The sequence below is a fragment of the Oncorhynchus keta genome, chromosome 8 (genome assembly GCF_023373465.1).
Source record: "Oncorhynchus keta strain PuntledgeMale-10-30-2019 chromosome 8, Oket_V2, whole genome shotgun sequence".
NCBI classification, from domain to species: domain Eukaryota; kingdom Metazoa; phylum Chordata; class Actinopteri; order Salmoniformes; family Salmonidae; genus Oncorhynchus; species Oncorhynchus keta.
The window spans coordinates 43,004,610-43,024,898 of NC_068428.1; the positions used below are offsets into that span (position 1 = coordinate 43,004,610).

Genomic DNA, 20,289 nt, shown 5'->3' on the forward strand with positions numbered 1-20,289 from the left:
GGTAGTTATGGGATACATGGTAGTTATGGGATACATGGTAGTTTATGGGATACATGTATAACGTGGTAGTTATGGGATACATGTATAACATGGTAGTTATGGGATACATGGTAGTTATGGGATACATGTATAACATGGTAGTTATGGGATACATGGTAGTTATGGGATACATGTATAACATGGTAGTTATGGGATACATGTATAACATGGTAGTTATGGGATACATGTATAGTTATGGGATACATGGTAGTTATGGGATACATGGTAGTTATGGGATACATGTATGGTAGTTATGGGATACATGTATAACATGGTAGTTAGTTATGGGATACATGTATAACATGGTAGTTATGGGATACATGGTATAACATGGTAGTTATGGGATACATGTATAACGTGGTAGTTTATGGGATACATGTATAACATGGGGATACATGTTAGTTATGGGATACATGTATAACATGGTAGTTATGGGATACATGTATAACATGGTAGTTATGGGATACATGGTAGTTATGGGATACATGTATAACATGGTAGTTATGGGATACATGGTAGTTATGGGATACATGTATAACATGGTAGTTATGGGATACATGTATAACATGGTAGTTATGGGATACATGATACATGGTAGTTATGGGATACATGTATAACATGGTAGTTATGGGATACATGTATAACATGGTAGTTATGGGATACATGTATAACATGGTAGTTATGGGATACATGTATAACATGGTAGTTATGGGATACATGTATAACGTGGTAGTTATGGGATACATGGTAGTTATGGGATACATGTATAACATGGTAGTTATGGGATACATGTATAACATGGTAGTTATGGGATACATGTATAACATGGTAGTTATGGGATACATGTATAACGTGGTAGTTATGGGATACATGGTAGTTATGGGATACATGTATAACATGGTAGTTATGGGATACATGTATAACATGGTAGTTATGGGATACATGTATAACATGGTAGTTATGGGATACATGTATAATACATGGTAGTTATGGGATACATGTAGTTATGGGGTAGTTATGGGATACATGTATAACATGGGGATATAACATGGTTTATGGGATACATGTATAACATGGTAGTTATGGGATACATGTATTAACATGGTAGTTATGGGATACATGTATAACATGGTAGTTATGGGATACATGGTAGTTATGGGATACATGTATAACATGGTTAGTTATGGGATACATGGTAGTTATGGGATACATGGTAGTTATGGGATACATGTATAACATGGTAGTTATGGGATACATGTATAACGTGTAGTTATGGGATACATGGTAGTTATGGGATACATGTATAACATGGTAGTTATGGGATACATGTATAACATGGTAGTTATGGGATACATGGTAGTTATGGGATACATGTATAACATGGTAGTTATGGGATACATGTATAACGTGGTAGTTATGGGATACATGTATTACATGGATAGTTATGGGATACATGGTAGTTATGGGATACATGGTGGTAGTTATGGGATACATGGTAGTTATGGGATACATGTATAACATGGTAGTTATGGGATACATGGGTAGTTATGGGATACATGTATAACGTGGTAGTTATGGGATACATGTATAACGTGGTAGTTATGGGATACATGGTAGTTATGGGATACATGTATAACATGGGATACATGTAGTTATGGGATACATGTATAACATGGTAGTTATGGGATACATGGTAGTTATGGGATACATGTTATATACATGGTAGTTATGGGATACATGTATAACGTGGTAGTTATGGGATACATGTATAACATGGTAGTTATGGGATACATGTATAACATGTAGTTATGGGATACATGTATAACATGGTAGTTATGGGATACATGGTAGTTATGGGATACATGTATACATGTATTATGGGATACATGGTAGTTATGGGATACATATAACATGGTAGTTATGGGATACATGTATAACATGGTAGTTATGGATACATGGTAGTTATGGGATACATGTATAACATGGTAGTTATGGGATACATGTATAACATGGTAGTTATGGGATACATGTATAACATGGTAGTTATGGGATACATGTATAACATGGTAGTTATGGGATACATGTATAGTTATAGTTATGGATACATGGTAGTTATGGGATACATGTATAACATGGTAGTTTATGGGATACATGTATAACATGGTAGTTATGGGATACATGTATAACATGGTAGTTATGGGATACATGTATAACATGGTAGTTATGGGATACATGGTAGTTATGGGATACATGTATAACATGGTAGTTATGGGATACATGTATAACATGGTAGTTATGGGATACATGTATAACATGGTAGTTATGGGATACATGGTGGTAGTTATGGGATACATGTATAACATGGTAGTTATGGGATACATGTAGTTATGGGATACATGGTAGTTATGGGATACATGTATAACATGGTAGTTATGGGATACATGGTATTATGGGATACATGTATAACATGGTAGTTATGGGATACATGTATAACATGGTGGTAGTTATGGGATACATGTTATAACATGGTAGTTATGGGATACATGTATAACATGGTAGTTATGGGATACATGTATAACATGGTAGTTATGGGATACATGTTATGGGATACATGGTAGTTATGGGATACATGGTAGTTATGGGATACATGTATAACATGGTAGTTATGGGATACATGTATAACATGTTTATGGGATACATGTATAACGTGGTAGTTATGGGATACATGTATAACATGGGATAGTTTATGGGATACATGGTATTATGGGATACATGGTAGTTAACATGTATAACATGGTAGTTATGGGATACATGTATAACATGGTAGTTATGGGATACATGTATAACATGGTAGTTATGGGATACATGGTAGTTATGGGATACATGTATAACATGGTAGTTATGGGATACATGTATAACATGGTAGTTATGGGATACATGTATAACATGGTAGTTATGGGATACATGTATAACGTAGTTATGGGATACATGTATAACATGTAGTTATGGGATACATGGTAGTTATGGGATACATGTATAACATGGTAGTTATGGGATACATGTATAACGTGGTAGTTATGGGATACATGTATAACATGGTAGTTATGGGATACATGTATAACATGGTAGTTATGGGATACATGTATAACATGGTAGTTATGGGATACATGTATAACATGGTAGTTATGGGATACATGTATAACATGGTAGTTATGGGATACATGTATAACATGGTAGTTATGGGATACATGTATAACATGGTAGTTATGGGATACATGGTAGTTATGGGATACATGGTAGTTATGGGATACATGTATAACATGGTAGTTATGGGATACATGTATAACATGGTAGTTATGGGATACATGTATAACATGGTAGTTATGGGATACATGTATAACATGGTAGTTATGGGATACATGGTAGTTATGGGATACATGGTAGTTATGGGATACATGTATAACATGGTAGTTATGGGATACATGTATAACATGGTAGTTATGGGATACATGTATAACATGGTAGTTATGGGATACATGGTAGTTATGGGATACATGGTAGTTATGGGATACATGTATAACATGGTAGTTATGGGATACATGTATAACATGGTAGTTATGGGATACATGTATAACATGGTAGTTATGGGATACATGTATAACATGGTAGTTATGGGATACATGGTAGTTATGGGATACATGTATAACATTATGGTAGTTATGGGATACATGTATAACGTAGTTATGGGATACATGTATAACATGGGTAGTTATGGGATACATGTATAACATGGTAGTTATGGGATACATGTATAACATGGTAGTTATGGGATACATGGTAGTTATGGGATACATGTATAACATGGTAGTTATGGGATACATGGTAGTTATGGGATACATGTATAACATGGTAGTTATGGGATACATGTATAACATGTTTATGGGATACATGTATAACATGGTAGTTATGGGATACATGTATAACATGGTAGTTATGGGATACATGGTAGTTATGGGATACATGTATAACATGGTAGTTATGGGATACATGTATAACATGTATAACATGGTAGTTATGGGATACATGTATAACATGGTAGTTATGGGATACATGTATAACATGGTAGTTATGGGATACATGGTAGTTATGGGATACATGTATAACATGGTAGTTATGGGATACATGTATAACATGGTAGTTATGGGATACATGTATAACATGGTAGTTATGGGATACATGTATAACATGGTAGTTATGGGATACATGTATAACATGGTAGTTATGGGATACATGTATAACATGGTAGTTATGGGATACATGGTAGTTATGGGATACATGGTAGTTTATGGGATACATGTATAACGTGGTAGTTATGGGATACATGGTAGTTTATGGGATACATGTATAACGTGGTAGTTATGGGATACATGTATAACATGGTAGTTATGGGATACATGTATAACATGGTAGTTATGGGATACATGTATAACGTGGTAGTTATGGGATACATGTATAACATGGTAGTTATGGGATACATGTATAACGTGGTAGTTATGGGATACATGGTAGTTATGGGATACATGTATAACATGGTAGTTATGGGATACATGTATAACATGGTAGTTATGGGATACATGTATAACATGGTAGTTATGGGATACATGGGTAGTTATGGGATACATGTATAACATGGTAGTTATGGGATACATGTATAACATGGTAGTTATGGGATACATGTATAACATGGTAGTTATGGGATACATGTATAACATGGTAGTTATGGGATACATGTATAACATGGTAGTTATGGGATACATGTATAACATGGTAGTTATGGGATACATGTATAACATGGTAGTTATGGGATACATGTATAACATGGTAGTTATGGGATACATGGTAGTTTATGGGATACATGTATAACATGGTAGTTATGGGATACATGGTAGTTATGGGATACATGTATAACATGGTAGTTATGGGATACATGGTAGTTATGGGATACATGTATAACATGGTAGTTATGGGATACATGTATAACATGGTAGTTATGGGATACATGTATAACATGGTAGTTATGGGATACATGTATAACATGGTAGTTATGGGATACATGTATAACATGGTAGTTATGGGATACATGTATAACATGGTAGTTATGGGATACATGTATAACATGGTAGTTATGGGATACATGTATAACGTGGTAGTTATGGGATACATGGTAGTTATGGGATACATGTATAACATGGTAGTTATGGGATACATGTATAACATGGTAGTTATGGGATACATGTATAACATGGTAGTTATGGGATACATGTATAACATGGTAGTTATGGGATACATGGTAGTTATGGGATACATGTATAACATGGTAGTTATGGGATACATGGTAGTTATGGGATACATGTATAACATGGTAGTTATGGGATACATGTATACATGGTAGTTATGGGATACATGTATAACATGGTAGTTTATGGGATACATGTATAACATGGTAGTTATGGGATACATGTATAACATGGTAGTTATGGGATACATGTATAACATGGTAGTTATGGGATACATGTATAACGTGGTAGTTATGGGATACATGTATAACATGGTAGTTATGGGATACATGTATAACATGGTAGTTATGGGATACATGTATAACATGGTAGTTATGGGATACATGGTAGTTATGGGATACATGTATAACATGGTAGTTATGGGATACATGTATAACATGGTAGTTATGGGATACATGGTAGTTATGGGATACATGGTAGTTATGGGATACATGTATAACATGGTAGTTATGGGATACATGTATAACATGGTAGTTATGGGATACATGTATAACATGGTAGTTATGGGATACATGTATAACATGGTAGTTATGGGATACATGTATAACATGGTAGTTATGGGATACATGTATAACATGGTAGTTATGGGATACATGGTAGTTATGGGATACATGTATAACATGGTAGTTATGGGATACATGTATAACATGGTAGTTATGGGATACATGTATAACATGGTAGTTATGGGATACATGTATAACATGGTAGTTATGGGATACATGTATAACATGGTAGTTATGGGATACATGTATAACATGGTATGGGATACATGTTAGTTATGGGATACATGTATAACATGGTAGTTATGGGATACATGTAGTTATGGGATACATGTATAACATGGTAGTTATGGGATACATGTATAACATGGTAGTTATGGGATACATGTATAACATAGTTATGGGATACATGGTAGTTATGGGATACATGTATAACATGGTAGTTATGGGATACATGTATAACATGGTAGTTATGGGATACATGTATAACATGGTAGTTATGGGATACATGTATAACATGGTAGTTATGGGATACATGTATAACGTGGTAGTTTTGGGGATACATGTATAACATGGTAGTTATGGAATACATGGTAGTTATGGGATACTTGTAGTTTATGGGATACATGTATAACGTGGTAGTTATGGGATACATGGTAGTTATGGGATACATGGTAGTTATGGGATAGTTATGGGATACATGGTAGTTATGGGATACATGGTAGTTATGGGATACATGTATAACATGGTAGTTATGGGATACATGGTAGTTATGGGATACATGTATAACATGGTAGTTATGGGATACATGTATAACATGGTAGTTATGGGATACATGTATAACATGGTAGTTATGGGATACATGGTAGTTATGGGATACATGTATAACATGGTAGTTATGGGATACATGTATAACGTGGTAGTTATGGGATACATGTATAACATGGTAGTTATGGGATACATGGTAGTTATGGGATACATGTATAACATGGTAGTTATGGGATACATGTATAATATACATGGTAGTTATGGGATACATGTATAACATGGTATACATGTTAACATGGTAGATACATGTATATGGTAGTTATGGGATACATGTATAACATGGTAGTTATGGGATACATGTATAACATGGTAGTTTATGGGATACATGTATAACATGGTAGTTATGGGATACATGGTAGTTATGGGATACCTGTATAACATGGTAGTTATGGGATACATGTATAACATGGTAGTTATGGGATACATGTATAACGTGGTAGTTATGGGATACATGGTAGTTATGGGATACATGGTAGTTATGGGATACATGTATAACATGGTAGTTATGGGATACATGTATAACATGGTAGTTATGGGATACATGTATAATGTGGTAGGTATGTGATACATGGTAGTTATGGGATACATGGTAGTTATGGGATACATGTATAACATGGTAGTTATGGGATACATGTATAACATTATGGGATACATGGTAGTTATGGGATACATGTATAACATGGTAGTTATGGGATACATGGTAGTTATGGGATACATGTAGTTATGGGATACATGTATAACATGGTAGTTATGGGATACATGGTAGTTATGGGATACATGTATAACATGGTAGTTATGGGATACATGTATAACATGGTAGTTATGGGATACATGTATAACATGGTAGTTATGGGATACATGTATAACATGTAGTTATGGGATACATGTAGTATGGGATACATGGTAGTTATGGGATACATGTATTATGGGATACATGGTAGTTATGGGATACATGGTAGTTATGGGATACATGTATAACATGGTAGTTATGGGATACATGGTAGTTATGGGATACATGGGTAGTTATGGGATACATGGTAGTTATGGGATACATGGTAGTTATGGGATACATGTATAACATGGTAGTTATGGGATACATGTATAACATGGTAGTTATGGGATACATGTATATGGGATACATGGTAGTTATGGGATACATGTATAACATGGTAGTTATGGGATACATGGTAGTTATGGGATACATGTATAACATGGTAGTTATGGGATACATGTATAACATGGTAGTTATGGGATACATGTATAACATGGTAGTTATGGGATACATGTATAACATGGTAGTTATGGGATACATGGTAGTTTATGGGATACATGTATAACATGGTAGTTATGGGATACATGTATAACATGGTAGTTATGGGATACATGTATAACGTGGTAGTTATGGGATACATGTATAACATGGTAGTTATGGGATACATGTATAACATGGTAGTTATGGGATACATGGTATTAATACATGTATAACATGTAGTTATGGGATACATGTATAACATGGTAGGATACATGTATAACATGGTAGTTATGGGATACATGGTAGTTATGGGATACATGGTAGTTATGGGATACATGGTAGTTATGGGATACATGGTAGTTATGGGATACATGTATAACATGGTAGTTATGGGATACATGTATAACGTGGTAGTTAGTTATGGGATACATGGTAGTTATGGGATACATGTATGGGATACATGTATAACATGTAGTTATGGGATACATGTATAACATGGTAGTTATGGATACATGGTAGTTATGGGATACATGGTAGTTATGGGATACATGTATAACATGGTAGTTATGGGATACATGTATAACATGGTAGTTATGGGATACATGTATAACGTGGTAGTTATGGGATACATGTATAACATGGTAGTTATGGGATACATGGTAGTTATGGGATACATGGTAGTTATGGGATACATGTATAACATGGTAGTTATGGGATACATGTATAACATGGTAGTTATGGGATACATGGTAGTTATGGGATACATGTATAACATGGTAGTTATGGGATACATGTATAACATGGTAGTTATGGGATACATGGTAGTTATGGGATACATGGTAGTTATGGGATACATGGTAGTTATGGGATACATGGTAGTTATGGGATACATGTATAACATGGTAGTTATGGGATACATGTATAACATGGTAGTTATGGGATACATGGTAGTTATGGGATACATGTATAACATGGTAGTTATGGGATACATGGTAGTTATGGGATACATGGTAGTTATGGGATACATGGTAGTTATGGGATACATGTATAACATGGTAGTTATGGGATACATGGTAGTTATGGGATACATGGTAGTTATGGGATACATGGTAGTTATGGGATACATGGTAGTTATGGGATACATGGTAGTTCATGGGATACATGGTAGTTATGGGATACATGTATAACATGGTAGTTATGGGATACATGTATAACGTGGTAGTTATGGGATACATGTATAACATGGTAGTTATGGGATACATGTATAACGTGGTAGTTATGGGATACATGTATAACATGGTAGTTATGGGATACATGTATAACATGGTAGTTATGGGATACATGTATAACATGGTAGTTATGGGATACATGTATAACATGGTAGTTTATGGGATACATGTATAACGTGGTAGTTATGGGATACATGGTAGTTATGGGATACATGGTAGTTATGGGATACATGTATAACATGGTAGTTATGGGATACATGGTAGTTATGGGATACATGGTAGTTTATGGGATACATGTATAACGTGGTAGTTTATGGGATACATGTATAACATGGTAGTTATGGGATACATGTATAACATGGTAGTTATGGGATACATGGTAGTTATGGGATACATGGTAGTTATGGGATACATGGTAGTTATGGGATACATGGTAGTTATGGGATACATGGTAGTTATGGGATACATGTATAACATGGTAGTTATGGGATACATGGTAGTTATGGGATACATGGTAGTTATGGGATACATGGTAGTTATGGGATACATGGTAGTTCATGGGATACATGGTAGTTATGGGATACATGTATACCATGGTAGTTATGGGATACATGGTAGTTATGGGATACATGGTAGTTATGGGATACATGTATAACATGGTAGTTTATGGGATACATGGTAGTTATGGGATACATGGTAGTTATGGGATACATGTATAACATGGTAGTTTATGGGATACATGGTAGTTATGGGATACATGGTAGTTATGGGATACATGTATAACGTGGTAGTTATGGGATACATGGTAGTTATGGGATACATGTATAACGTGGTAGTTATGGGATACATGTATAACGTGGTAGTTATGGGATACATGTATAACGTGGTAGTTATGGGATACATGTATAACATGGTAGTTATGGGATACATGTATAACATGGTAGTTATGGGATACATGTATAACGTGGTAGTTATGGGATACATGTATAACGTGGTAGTTATGGGATACATACGATATGACGTTCTAATACTTTTCAGTCTATGTTTCTGTTCAGGGTTGGGGTTTATTTGAATGTTACCCTCCACCAGCATGGCAATGTTTATTAATCAGAAACACCTGCAAAGTTATTCCCTCTTCACAAGCCATGACTGAGCTGAACCTAAGAGCTTTTGGCGTAGTTGAGCCATGGAGCAAATTAAAATACCACGTGTATGTTTTTGTACCTCGCCAGAAAATTAACAATTCATTGGGTCTTTCGTAAATGTTCACTTATTTTTTTGAGCTACTCTGTATAAAAAAACGTGTAACATAAGTGTATAAATATACGTGATATTATTGATTACATGTTGCTACCCTGCTCCCACCGTCACCCAAAGATGAACGGTTTTAACCTCTACTAAGTTGGGGCGGCAGGGTAGCCTAGTGGTTAGAGCGTTGGTCTAGTAACCGGAAGGTTGCAAGTTCAAACCCCCGAGCTGACAAGGTGTCGTTCTGCCCCTGAACAGGCAGTTAACCCACTGTTCTTAGGCCGTCATTGAAAATAAGAATTTGTTCTTAACTGACTTGCCTAGTTAAATAAAGGTAAAATAAAATAAAAAAGTCTTGCTGCAGCTAGAAACCACACGGCTCGAATCCTGTAATGAACAGGCTCAAAATTCAAGGAAACTTTGAACTACTCATTCAAAGGTTTTTCTTTATTTTTAGAGTTTTCTACATTGTAGAATAATAGTGAGGACATCAAAACTATGAAATAACACATATGGAATCATGTAGTAACCAAAATAGTGTTAAACACATCAAAATATATTTAATATTTGAAATTCTTCAAAGTAGCCACCATTTGCCTTGATGACAGCTTTGCACACCTCAGATTTCCCACTTCCTGGTTGGATTTGTCTCAGGTCTTCGCCTGCCATATGAGTTATGTTATACTCACAGACATCATTCAAACAGTTTTAGAAACGTCAGAGTGTTTTCTATCCAATACTACTAATAATATGCATATATTAGCATCTGGGACAGAGTAGCAGGCAGTTTACTCTGGGCACCTTATTCATCCAAGCTACTCAATACTGCCCCCCAGTCATCAAGATTAATAGTGGTTTATTTGCAGCAACTTAACCATGTAGGCCTGATTCACACGGTCTCTACTGGACAATTGATGTGTCTGTTACTTAGCATTTATTTGGGCTGCAATCGGAGGTCCTCTTAGTTTGAAGATGTAATCAGAAAGTAATGTTTATATCTCTACCATAAGCCACCTCCAACGTTATTTTAGAGAATTTAGAATTTAGCAGTACGTCCAAACAGCCTCACAACCACAGGACAAGTTTTTAGCGTCGTAACCGACAATGGCCACTGGTACGCTGGAGAAGTGTGCTCTTCATGGATGAATCCCAGTTTCAACTGTACCGGGCAGATGGCAGACAGAGTGTATGGCGTTGTGTGGGTGAGCGGTTTGCTGCTGTCAACATTGCAAACAGAGTACCCCGTGGGGTTATGGTATGGGTAGCCATAAGCTACGGACAAAGAACAGATTTGCATTTTATTGATGGCAATTTGAATGCACAGAGCTGCCGTGATAATTTGGTCCATTGTCGTGCCATTCATCCGCCGCCATCACCTCATGTTTCAGCATGATAATTCACAGCCCCATGTCGTAAAGATCTGTACACAATTCCTTGAAGCTGTATACTTACCAGACATGTCACCCATTGAGCATGTTTGGGATGCTCTGGATCTACGTGTACGACAGTGTACAACCCGCCACTATTCAGCAACTTTGCACCACCATTAGGAGAGGAGTGGGACAACATTCCACAGGTTACAATCAACAGCCTGATCAACTCTATGTAAAGGAGAAGAGTCAAACTGCATGAGGTAAAAGGGGGTCACACCAGGTAGTTACTAGTTTTCTGATCCACGCCCCTACTTTTTTTAGAGTATCTGTGACCAAGAGATGCATATCTGTATTCCCAGTCATGTGAAATACATAGATTAGTGCCTAATTAATTTATTTAGATCTTTGAACCAAAGGTTGCCCTGTGACCATTATGATGTAGAAAAACGCATGTATTTTATGGAAGGTGCCAAAACTTTGGATATAACAATAGATGTCAAAGAGTACTGGTTTTCGTCTGAGGCGAAAATTTCACTAAATGCTTATGAAATCCAGTTCCAGAACCAGAACCAGCCATTTTATGAATATGGTGTAGTTAAGGAAAACCCAGCAACAACAGATAACATTAGGTAGCTAGATAAGGTTAGCATGAAAGCTAGATAAGGTTAGCATGAAAGCTAGATAAGGTTAGCATGAAAGCTAGATAAGGTTAGGATGATAGCTAGATAAGGTTAGTGTGAAAGCTAGATAAGGTTAGCATGTTAGCTAGATAAGGTTAGCATGTTAGCTAGATAAGGTTAGCATGTTAGCTAGATAAGGTTAGCATGTTAGCTAGATAAGGTTAGCATGTTAGCTAGATAAGGTTAGCGTGAAAGCTAGATAAGGTTAGCATGTTAGCTAGATAAGGTTAGCATGTTAGCTAGATAAGGTTAGCATGAAAGCTAGATAAGGTTAGCGTGAAAGCTAGATAAGGTTAGCATGTTAGCTAGATAAGGTTAGCATGAAAGCTGGATACGGTTAGCATGTTAGCTAGATAAGGTTAGCATGTTAGCTAGATAAGGTTAGCATGTTAGCTAGCTACGCTGACAGCTGTCAGTTCCCCTATTTTATTGAAGTTCCTCCCCTCCACGTGGAAAGCACCATGACGTTCTTTCTCACCCCCAATTCGTGAATATGTTTAAGTAGCCTGAAACCGATGAAACTATCCTGCTAATATTGATACACTCGCTAAGTCTAGCGGTCTTAGGCCTAGTTAACTGGTATGTAACCTGAATGAAAGTGTGCAGGGAGACAGCAACCTTACAGCTCTGTCTTGACTCATTTACATTTACATTTAAGTCATTTAGCAGACGCTCTTATCCAGAGCGACTTACAAATTGGTGCATTCACCTTATGACATCCAGTGGAACAGCCACTTTACAATAGTGCATCTAAGTCTTTTAAGGGGGGGGGGGGTGAGAAGGATTACTTATCCTATCCTAGGTATTCCTTAAAGAGGTGGGGTTTCAGGTGTCTCCGGAAGGTGGTGATTGACTCCGCTGTCCTTGGGAAACCAAGAGGATTAATATATTCAGATGGTGATAGAAACAAATAGATACAAAAAGGACAACAACGAACAGGCACGCCTAAACTAAAGATACAAAAACATGGCCACCAAACCACTCAGCACCCTCAGGACTCGCAAGCCGCGGCAACAACTGACGATCACCCTAATTGGCAGCACCATAATGTGCTTATCCACCAGGCTCAGCACCTGCTGTCCCCTGGGGGTTGGAGTGTGGATGTAGTGTGGATGTAGTGTGGATGTAGTGTGGATGGAGTGTGGATGGAGTGTGGATGTAGTGTGGATGTAGTGTGGATGGAGTGTGGATGTAGTGTGGATGGAGTGTGGATGGAGTGTGGATGTAGTGTGGATGTAGTGTGGATGTAGTGTGGATGTAGTGTGGATGTAGTGTGGATGTAGTGTGGAAGTGTTTCATGGATAGTGTGTTTGTCTATGTCCTAACACTGACAGTCATTCTTCGGTGGTGGAACTTTAAACAATAATTTCTACAGGAATTACCTATAAATAGGGGCAGCGTTGCCCTCTAGTGGGCACCTTTAATTAAGGAGACAGATTGGGGGTATTGTCCTGCGATAGACTAGCGTGCTGTCCAGGGGTGTACTGGTATGTCAAGTAAGTGATAGCATCCATCCATACATTCATCCATTCATCATCCATTAATCCATCCATTCACTATCCATTCATCATCATCCACCATCCATCCACCATCCATCCATTCATCATCCATTCATCATCCATTAATCCATCCATTCACTATCCATTCATCATCCATCCACCATCCATCCACCATCCATCCATTCATCATCCATTCATCATCCATTAATCCATCCATCCATCCATTCACCATCCATCCATTCACCATCCATTCATCCATCCATTCACCATCTGTCCGTTCATCCTTCCATTCACAGTCCATTCATCCATCCATTCACCATCCATTCACCATCCTTCCGTTCATCCTTCCATTCACAGTCCATTCATCCATACATCCATCCATTCACCATCCATCCATTCACCATCCATCCATTCACCATCCATTCATCCTTCCATTCACTATCCATTCATCCATCCATTCATCCATTCATCATCCATTCATCATCCATTCATTCATCCAAACAAGCCTCAAGGATGAGAGCATCGACATCTGTGGGGAGGGAGGTGCACACACACTCTCTCACACACACATACACACTCGCTCGCTCACTCACTCACTCACTCACTCACTCACTCACTCACTCACTCACTCACTCACTCACTCACTCACTCATATATAAACACATGTATACACACACACATGTATGTGTATATATGTATGTATATATATATATATATATATATACAGTGTATACACACACACACACACACACACACACACACACACACACACACACACACACATATTCACTTATACACACATGTATACACACATGTACACACACATACACACATGTACACACACATACACACATGTACACACACATACAATGGCTTGTGAAAGAATTCACCCCCTTCGCATTTTTCCTATTTTGTTGCCTTACAACTTGGAATTAAAATAGATTTTTAGGGTTTGTATCATTTGACTTACACAACATGCCTCCCACTTTGAGAAGTAAGACAAAAAACAGAAAACTTGAGCGTGCATAACTATTCACCCCCCCAAAGTCAATACTCTGTAGAGCCACCTTTTGCAGCAATTACAGCTGCATGTCTCTTGGGGTATGTCTCTATATGCTTGGCACATCTAGTCATTGGAATTTCTGGCCATTCTTCAATGCAAAACTGATCCAGCTCCATCCAAGTTGGATGGGTTCCGGTGTACAGCAATCTTTAAGTCATACCACAGAATCTCAATTGGATTGAGGTCTGGGCTTTGACTAGGCCATTCCAAGACATGTAAATGTTTCCCCTTAAACCACTCGTGTTGCTTCAGCAGTATGCTTAGGGTCATTGTCCTGCTGGAAGGTGAACTTCCGTCCCGGTCTCAAATCTCTGGAAGACTGAAACAGGTTTCCCTCAAGAATTTCCCTGTATTTAGCGCCATCCATCATTCCTTCAATTCTGACCAGATTACCCTGCTGATGAAAAACATCCCCACAGCATGATGCTGCCACCACCATACCTCAATGTTGGGATTATATTCTCGGGGTGATGAGAGGTGTTGGGTTTGCGCCAGACATAGCGTTTTCCTTGATGGCCAATAAGCTCAATTTTAGTCTCATCTGATCAGAGTACCCTTTTCCATATGTTTGGGGAGTCTCCCACATACCATTTGGTGAACACCTAAAGTGTTTGTTTATTTTTTTGTTTAAGCAATGGCTTTTGTCTGGCCACACTTCCTTCCGTAAGACCAGCTCTTTGGCTTGTACGGTGGTCCTACGGACAGATACTCCAATCTCTGTGTGGAGCTCTGCAGCTCCTTCAGGGTTTTCTTTGGTCTCTTTGTTGCCTCTCTAATTAATGTCCTCCTTGCCTGGTCTGTGAGTTTTGGTGGGCGGCCCTCTCTTGGCAGGTTTGTTGTGGTGCCATATTCTTTCCATTTTTTTTATAATGGACTTAATGGTGCTCCGTGGGATGTTTCAAGTTTCTGATAATTTTTATAACCCAACCCTGGTCTGTACTTCTCCACAACTTTGTCCCTGACCTGTTTGGAGAGCTCCTTGGTCTTGATGGTGCCCCTTGTTTAGTGGTGTTGCAGACTCTGGGGCCTTTCAGAACAGGAGCATATATACTGAGATCATGTGACAATTAGATTGCACACAGGTGGACTTTATTTAACAAATTATGTGACTTCTGAAGGTAATTGGTTGCACCAGATCTTGTTTGGGGGCTTCATTATAAAGGGGGTGAATACATCATATGCACGCACCACTTTTCTGTTTTTTTTTATTTTTTCGCATTTAATGTAATTGTTTTATTTCACTTCACCAATTTGGACTATGTGGGCAATGCCCATTACATAACATCTATTTAAATTACAGGTTGTAATGCAACAAAATAGCAAAAATGCAGAGGGGGATGAAAACTTTTGGGCACTGGAAACACACACACACACACACACACACACACACACACACACACACACACACACACACACACACACACACACACACACACACACACACACACATATACAGTCGTGGCCAAAAGTTGAGAATGACACAAATATTAATTTTCACAAAGTCTGCTGCCTCAGTTTGTATGATGGCAATTTTCATATACTCCAGAATGTTATGAAGAGTGATCAGATGAATTGCAATTAATTCCAAAGTCCCTCTTTAACATGCAAATTAACTGAATCCCCTAAAAACATTTCCACTGAATTTCAGCCCTGCCACAAAAGGACCAGCTGACATCATGTCAGTGATTCTCTCGTGAACACAGGTATAAGTGTTGACGAGGACAAGGCGGGAGCTCATTCTATCATGCTGATTGAGTTCGAATAACAGACTGGAAGCTTCAAAAGGAGGGTGGTGCTTGGAATCATTGTTCTTCCTCTGTCAACCATGGTTAACCTCAAGGAAACATTACTGTCATCATTGCTTTGCACAAAAAGGGCTTCACAGGCAAGGATATTGCTGCCAGTAAGATTGCACCTACATCAACCATTGAGTGCATCTGCGCGCAGAGTGAGGCGAAGACTTTTGGAGGATGGCCTGGTGTCAAGAAGGGCAGCAAAGAAGCCACTTCTCTCCAGGAAAAACCTCAGGGACAGACGGATATTCTGCAAAAGGTACAGGGATTGGACTGCTGAGGACTGGAGTAAAGTAATTTTCTCAGATGAATCCCCTTTCCGATTGTTTGGGGTTTGCGGAAAAAGGCTTGTCCGGAGAAGACAAGGTGAGCACTACCATCAGTCCTGTGTCATGCCAACAGTAAAGCATCCTGAGACCTTTCATGTGTGGGGTTGCTTCTCAGCCAAGGGAGTGGGCTCACTCACAATATTGCCTAAGAACACAGCCATGAATAAAGAATGGTACAAACACATCCTCCGAGAGCAACTTCTCCCAACCATCCAGGAACAGTTTGATGACGAACAATGCCTTTTCCAGCATGATGGAGCACCTTGCCATAAGGCAAAAGTGATAACTATTTGACTCGGGGAACAAAACATCAATATTTTGGGTCCATGGCCAGGAAACTCCCTAGACCTTAATCCCATTGAGAACTTGTGGTCAACCCTCAAGAGGCGGGTGGACAAACAAAAACCCACAAATTCTGACAAACTCCAAGCATTGATTATGCAAGAATGGGCTGCCATCAGTCAGGATGTGGCCCAGAAGTTAATTGACAGCATGCCAGTGCGGATTGAATGGGCTGCCATCAGTCAGGATGTGGCCCAGAAGTTAATTGACAGCATGCCATCAGTCAGGATGTGGCCCAGAAGTTAATTGACAGCATGCCATCAGTCAGGATGTGGCCCAGAAGTTAATTGACAGCATGCCATCAGTCAGGATGAGGCCCAGAAGTTAATTGACAGCATGCCATCAGTCAGGATGTGGCCCAGAAGTTAATTGACAGCATGCCATCAGTCAGGATGTGGCCCAGAAGTTAATTGACAGCATGCCATCAGTCAGGATGTGGCCCAGAAGTTAATTGACAGTATGCCATCAGTCAGGATGTGGCCCAGAAGTTAATTGACAGTATGCCATCAGTCAGGATGTGGCCCAGAAGTTAATTGACAGCTGCCAGGGCGGATTGCAGAGGTATTGAAAAAGAAGAGTCAACACTGCAAATATGAACTCTTTTGCATCAACTTCATGTAATTGTCAATAAAAGCCTTTGACACTTATGAAATGCTTGTAATTATACTTCACTATTCCATAGTAACATCTGACAAAAATATCTAAAATATCTAAAGACACTGAAGCAGCAAACTTTGTGGAAATTAATATTTCTCAAAACTTTTGGCCACGACTATATACACACATACACACACACACACACACACACACACACACACACACACACACACACACACACACACACACACACACACACACACACACACACACACACACACACACACACACACACACACACACACACATATACTCACACACACACACACACACACTCACACACACACATACATATACTCACACACACACATACATATACTCACACACACACATACATATACTCACACACACATACATATACTCACACACACACATACATATACTCACATACACACACACACACACACACACACACACACACACACACACACACACACACATCTTGTTCTAGTGTTTAATTACGATGCCTCTGTTATTATGAAGTCGGTTCCAAAAGTTGGGCTTTGTGTGTGTGTGTGTGTGTGTGTGTGTGTGTGTGTGTGTGTGTGTGTGTGTGTGTGCGTGCTTCTGCACACTTCTGTAGGTTGGTTCATGTTTGTTGAGCAGGGAGGCAGATTGAAGTGTGTGAATAGCGAGACAGTTGACAGTTGTTGTGAGGTTTGTAGCTGTGGGAGAGGAGAGCAGGTAACCTGTAATGAAAATGGAGTACAACGTGTTGGGAGAACTCGTGGTGGATGTTGGATAGATGTCTAACATTTTGAATATATTCCTGTGAAAGTGTTAAAATGCAGTGTTGTCTCTCGCTAGACTAGTATGTGTTGTGTTTACACCAGTTTCAGACAAAAAAAAACTGATCAAACTGAGTTTACTAACTCTCCTCTCCTCCCCACTCTCTCTCTTCTTCTCTCCTCCCTCTCCTCCCCACTCTCTCTCTTCTCCTCTCCTCTCCTTCCTCTCCTCCCCACTCTCTCTCTTATCCTCTCCCCATTCTCCTCTCCTCTCCTCTCCTCTCCCATTCTCTCTTGTCCTCTCCTCCCATTCTCTCTCTTATCATTTCCTCCACACTCTCTCTCCTATCCTCCCCTCCCTCTCCTCCCCACTCTCTTTCTTCTCCTCTCCTCTCCCCCTCTCCTCCCCATTCTCTCTCTTATCCTCTCCTTCCTCTCATCCCCACTCTGTCTCTTATCATTTCCTCCCCACTCTCTCTCCTCTCCTCTCCCCCTCTCCTCCCCACTCTCTCTCCTCTCCTCTCCTCTCCTCTCCCCCCTCTCCTCCCCATTCTCTCTCTTATTCTCTCCTCTCTGCAGCTCTCGTCCCGTTGAGCAACATCAGTAGCTGTCACCTCCGTCTCTTCTCCCTCCCTCCCTCCCTCCATCCCTCTCTCCTCTCCTCTCAAGCCACTCCCACTGACCCCCTGACACCTCCCTCTCTTCTCCCTCCCTCTCTCTTTCCGTGAGGTCCTGTTGAGCCACTCCCATTGACCCCCTGACCCCTCCTTGCCATGGAAAGCCTGAGCGAGCTCCAGAACCCGCTCTTGGACAAGAACAGTAAGCACGTCGTCAACGGTTACGGGGGCGACTTCCCTAACGACCAGTACCAGGAGAATATTATCAACTACTTCGTAACCGGCAGCGACGGAGGAGGAGGTGGTGGAGGAGGTGACACTAGCAACGGTGCGGTGGCCCACGTGGGACAAAACAACAGCAACGGCAAAATGAAAGCTCAACAACTCCTGGATGCCACCTCCCTCCATCTGGCCGTCGAGGCCTTCTACAGGCCTAACTTCATCCTGTACAAGGAGGAAGGGGGAGGAGGAGACGGAGTCAAGGCCAAGGATTATAAGAGCGAGTGCTGCGAGACTACCTTCACAGAGAAGAAAGAGAAGGAGAGGGAGGCATCTGTAGCAGTGGAGACCCCCGGCAGCACAGAGGACCCTCAGGCCAAGCTGCTAGAGGACGAGAGAGAGGAGTATGTAGAGTATGAGGTAAGACCAGACGTAGTTAATGATCATGATAGACTAGAAGAGGAGGTCCAGAGCTATACTGTAGTTAATGTGATCATGATAGACAGTAGGGAGGAGGAGGAGCCATACTGTAGTTA

The 20,289-nt window shown here is 39.4% G+C and overlaps 1 protein-coding gene across 2 annotated transcripts in view; it reads left to right on the forward strand.

Moving 5' to 3' along the window:
* The window catches only part of syndig1l (synapse differentiation inducing 1-like), a 121,973-nt gene that overhangs the window by 24,295 nt on the left and 77,389 nt on the right, over positions 1–20,289 (forward strand). For both annotated transcript variants that reach the window (XM_052524320.1, XM_052524319.1), the window contains exon 2: positions 19,497–20,173. In XM_052524320.1, the coding sequence (XP_052380280.1) occupies positions 19,691–20,173 (483 nt within the window). In that variant the 5' untranslated portion in view covers positions 19,497–19,690. The remainder of the gene's footprint in view (positions 1–19,496; positions 20,174–20,289) is intronic.